At 41.3% G+C, this 3,984-nt stretch overlaps 2 gene segments (V, D, J or C); both read left to right on the top strand.

Moving 5' to 3' along the window:
- Positions 1 to 439, top strand: part of LOC123966980 — a gene marked incomplete at its 5' end in the record, with an annotated part of 1,604 nt that extends 1,165 nt beyond the window's left edge. The window contains 1 exon segment of the C gene segment in view: positions 429 to 439. Coding sequence covers positions 429 to 439 — 11 coding nt within the window.
- Positions 440 to 528: 89 nt separating this feature from the next.
- Positions 529 to 1,063, top strand: LOC123966981. The segment is given in 1 exon segment: positions 529 to 1,063. A coding segment is annotated over 1 exon segment (258 nt).
- Positions 1,064 to 3,984: the final 2,921 nt, after the last annotated feature.

Genomic DNA, 3,984 nt, shown 5'->3' with positions numbered 1-3,984 from the left:
CGGTGACAAATCAATACATAATTAAATAAATAATAAAACAGACAAAGGAGTATTTTAATACTCTCTTGTTAAAGTAAAATCTGTCTGGCACAATATGGTATCCAGGTCATTATACTCTATACCAGGCTGCTGGGCAGGACAGGTTTAAAAAAAAAATAAATAAATAAATAAATAAATAATAAACTGTATCTAGTGGTTCAACTCATCATTATAGCTGTTAATGTAAGTGAAGAAACACTTTGAAATCCAGATGAACAACATCTGATTGTTGTCAGATCATTTCTGTATTGGTTTCCACTGAATAAATTATTGTACATTCAAGTTTTTTGATGATCTTGATAAGAAAGTTTGTTATTTTATTTCCACTGTAGTTTGATATATTTCAGGTCGTTCTGTATGATGATTCTCTCTGTGCTGATTTGCATTAGAGGCTTCTTAAAGGAAAGTGAAACAATGTGTGAGTGAGTGACTGGTGGAGCAGAAAAAACATCTGACAGAAACCAGAAAAATCAGCTCTCACACAGTAAAGGTGTCCTCTAAGCTGATTGGTGTCTCCTAGGTGATGTCCGTCCCACCCTGACGGTGCTGCCCCCCTCCAGTGAGGAGCTGCAGCAGGGGAAGGCCACGCTCATGTGCCTGGCCAACAAGGGCTTCCCCTCAGACTGGAGTCTGGCCTGGAAGGTGGACGGCAGCAGCAGCAGCAGCAGCTGGGAGGAGAGCAGGAGCCCCGGGGTGCTGGAGAAGGACGGCCGCTACAGCTGGAGCAGCACCCTGAGGCTCCCTGCAGACCAGTGGAGGAAGGTGGGCTCTGTGACCTGTGAGGCCACCCAGGGCTCCCAGGCTCTGGTCTCAGAGACACTGAGGAGAGACCAGTGTTCCCAGTCCTGACCTCACTGGGACTCTGCTACTGGTTTTACTCTGCTCTCTGAACTCTGTAACTCTCTCTGTGTCTGCGTCTCTTTCTTTCCGTAAGTCATTCTCTAATCACATGTTTCATGGTTAAAGTTTGTTTACTGGATTTAATTTGGATTATTTCAACACAATAAAGACCAGTTCATTCAAATTTGTTGTTTTCATTTCTGTTATAGTGACTGTACTCTGTTACTCTGTCATCAGATCATATTAACAATATTCAACTTTAAGTAGTGAAGCTTCATTGATGCAATAATGCTCATGCTGTTAACACTGTAAGAAAATAAATAAAAGTTATTTCAAATTAAATAATATTTCATGATAGTTTTATTTTTTACCAACAAAGATGCATTTTCCTTCATTTTATCAGTGCAGGATTATATCTGAGGTAATTTCTTGTTCTCCTTGAGTCTCACCTTACAGAGTCTCTGTTTAGCAGAGACACTGTAAAGTTTCTCTTTATAGCTGCATTAAGAGAACTTTCTAAATGCAGGTATAAACAAGGTGTGAATGAAAGAATGAAAGCGGGTGTTTTCATGAATTCATTTAAAATGTAGTTTGTACAAATCCACATTACTCAGTACAGTTTCAAGGATTAAAATTTAAATATAAAGTACTTTCAACATGAGATGGTTCTTATCTCAGATTTTCAAACCATAGATTTTATGTCAGTGTTGCATATACCACACAGTGACACATTGGTCTATTCTGATGAAGCACGCAGGGTGAAACAGTAAACATAAATATCAAATTTCCATCACATACTCCTCCCTTGTGAGCATTCTTTGGTCACTCAAGAATATACAGCATTACAAAAAGATCATCAGGTCATAGAAAGGCATCATGATGTAATCTACAGCAGTTTAACCAAGACAACGAATCTGGGTCCTTCCTTTCATCACAGTTCTGCTGCTGCAACAATGGCATGTTCACTTGTTCATGGAGTGTGATCATTTGAATAGACACACATTTATCAATAGCTCTTACAGTCAAACCTCTGGCACATGGAATAATGCAACATCCACAGAGAGGTAACAGCGCTACAGCAATCATTAGGCCTGCTAGTATGGGCATCACTAAGGCTTTTTATTTAGCAAATACAGAATCAGACCAGTCAAACATATTAGTGTCCACTTCAGAGTTCTCTGCAACTTCTTCTCGTAGCGAACGCATTCCTTCCAGCACTGGGGTCACCGAACCATCTGGAGCTGTATTGTTGGGCACAAACGTACAAGAGGAGTTATTAAAATTATCCAAGCATCCCAGCCTCTTTGGGTGCTTCTCTTGCCTCTAACACTGCTATGTGATGTCAATGCCTGTGTGTAGTTCACTGTGGTGTTCTGTTGTGGTGGCTTTTGTGCATCATGCTTGTGATCTAAGAACTGCAACAGAGGCACTGTTGCAATGGCAGCAAACATCTGTGTTGTTCCTCGTAGGCCCACACATGTCTGGGTGTCTGACTGGGTCCCATGGATGTCTCCTTCCAGAGACAAACATGCTACTCACTCTTAAATCAGCAGTGGTGAGACCAGGAGTTTTCCCACTAGCTCCCTTGTGTTGATGTTTGCTGTCTAACAGCCTGTGAGTCCGAGACAAAGGGTTCCTAAGCGTTCCCAATCCCTCCTTCACTCACAACACAAGGTCAGGGAAAACAGTGGTTCAGTTGCTGATTGTGCACGCTTGTTGATCTGTTACTGTTCTGGTGCAGGCACCTTCCTGCAGTGGCTGGTATGTATCCATGTAGCTCTTTCAGCCTCCACAACCACCACAAAACCTCCTGGCGGGAGACTGCATCGGCTTTGTTGCTGGAAAAAGAAAAACTTTTATCCATTTTGGAAACATATCAACTATCATCAACAGTACTTTTTTGCCTTTGCTTGGGTTTAGTTAAAAACCTCCCTCATAAGGTTAAACGGTTCATCTGGTGGTGGATGTGCTGCTAATGAAACCTATAATCCCCTCCCTGTGTTGTGTCTTAGGCAGATTGAGCATGTTTGACAAAAGTTGTGAGGGTGTGTTGTGAAACCTTTCATGAACCAGTGTCTTGCTTCACCACAATATTTCATTAGTGATACAGTTACAGTTTTACAACACCAGCACTCTGTAGTTTTCTAGTAAGGCTAAACTAAAAAGGAAGAAGAAGAATTGGTTAGTGTTAGATATTAGGCTCTGGCCGCTGCTCCTGTTTAGGAGAGGGAAAACTTTCAACAATGACAACAAGACAGTAATTCTTTCACATCTTAGCATCACATTTTATCATTAACACAGCAGCAGCACACAAAGAAACATCCAGCATAACATAAAAGCAACAGACACAGCAAGCAACATGACAATAAGCACCGGGCATCTGGTTTGTTTCCAAGATGTAGTGTCAAAACAGGTCATGTGATCGTCCTTTGGTCAGCAGCCTAAGTAAAAACGTAGGTCATGTGTTTGTAGTATCTGAGTACAGGCAGACTATAGAGAGCCATTTCAGTCAGTGAGGCTCTGTCAGCTCAGCTTCGTCAGTTCAAGTTAGTCAAGTGCACTGTTATTTTTTTTTTTTTTATGATTAACATTTTATTGATTTTTCAGAACATTTAAACACACACACATTCCTTCCGAAAAATAAAGCAATACTCATACAACAAAATAGAATGAAAGGAGGACGTGGCACGCCCATAGACAAAAACTAAATACGTTTAGAAAATAATAGAGAAAATAAGTTACAGCCTTGCCTAAATGTAGGTACCGTATTCTATCCAAAAGTATCCATCAATCATGTTTTCTAGTTAAATGCTATGTTTTTGATTTGGAACACTGTTAAACCTTCAAGGTGCACGAATGAAACTTCCCCCATTTCAAGTTGTACTCCTCCACTTTATCAAGCAACCTATAGGACAGATGTTCAAGGGCAGCCAGCTGACCCAGAGCAGTGTACCACAAATCCAGTGCTGGTGCAGAGGGGGCTTTCCATTCTTTGACCACAAGTTTCCGGGCCTAGCATGAGGACAGTCTGGATCCAGTTAGAGAGTGGAGGGGCCAGGTCACTTAATGCAGAGGGGTCCCCCAAAATAAACAGACTAGGGGTGA

Source organism: Micropterus dolomieu, unplaced genomic scaffold (genome assembly GCF_021292245.1).
Source record: "Micropterus dolomieu isolate WLL.071019.BEF.003 ecotype Adirondacks unplaced genomic scaffold, ASM2129224v1 contig_14706, whole genome shotgun sequence".
In the NCBI taxonomy this organism is placed as follows: Eukaryota; Metazoa; Chordata; class Actinopteri; order Centrarchiformes; family Centrarchidae; genus Micropterus; species Micropterus dolomieu.
The sequence above is the reverse complement of the archived record's forward strand: the minus strand, read 5'-3'. Positions and strand labels throughout refer to the sequence as shown.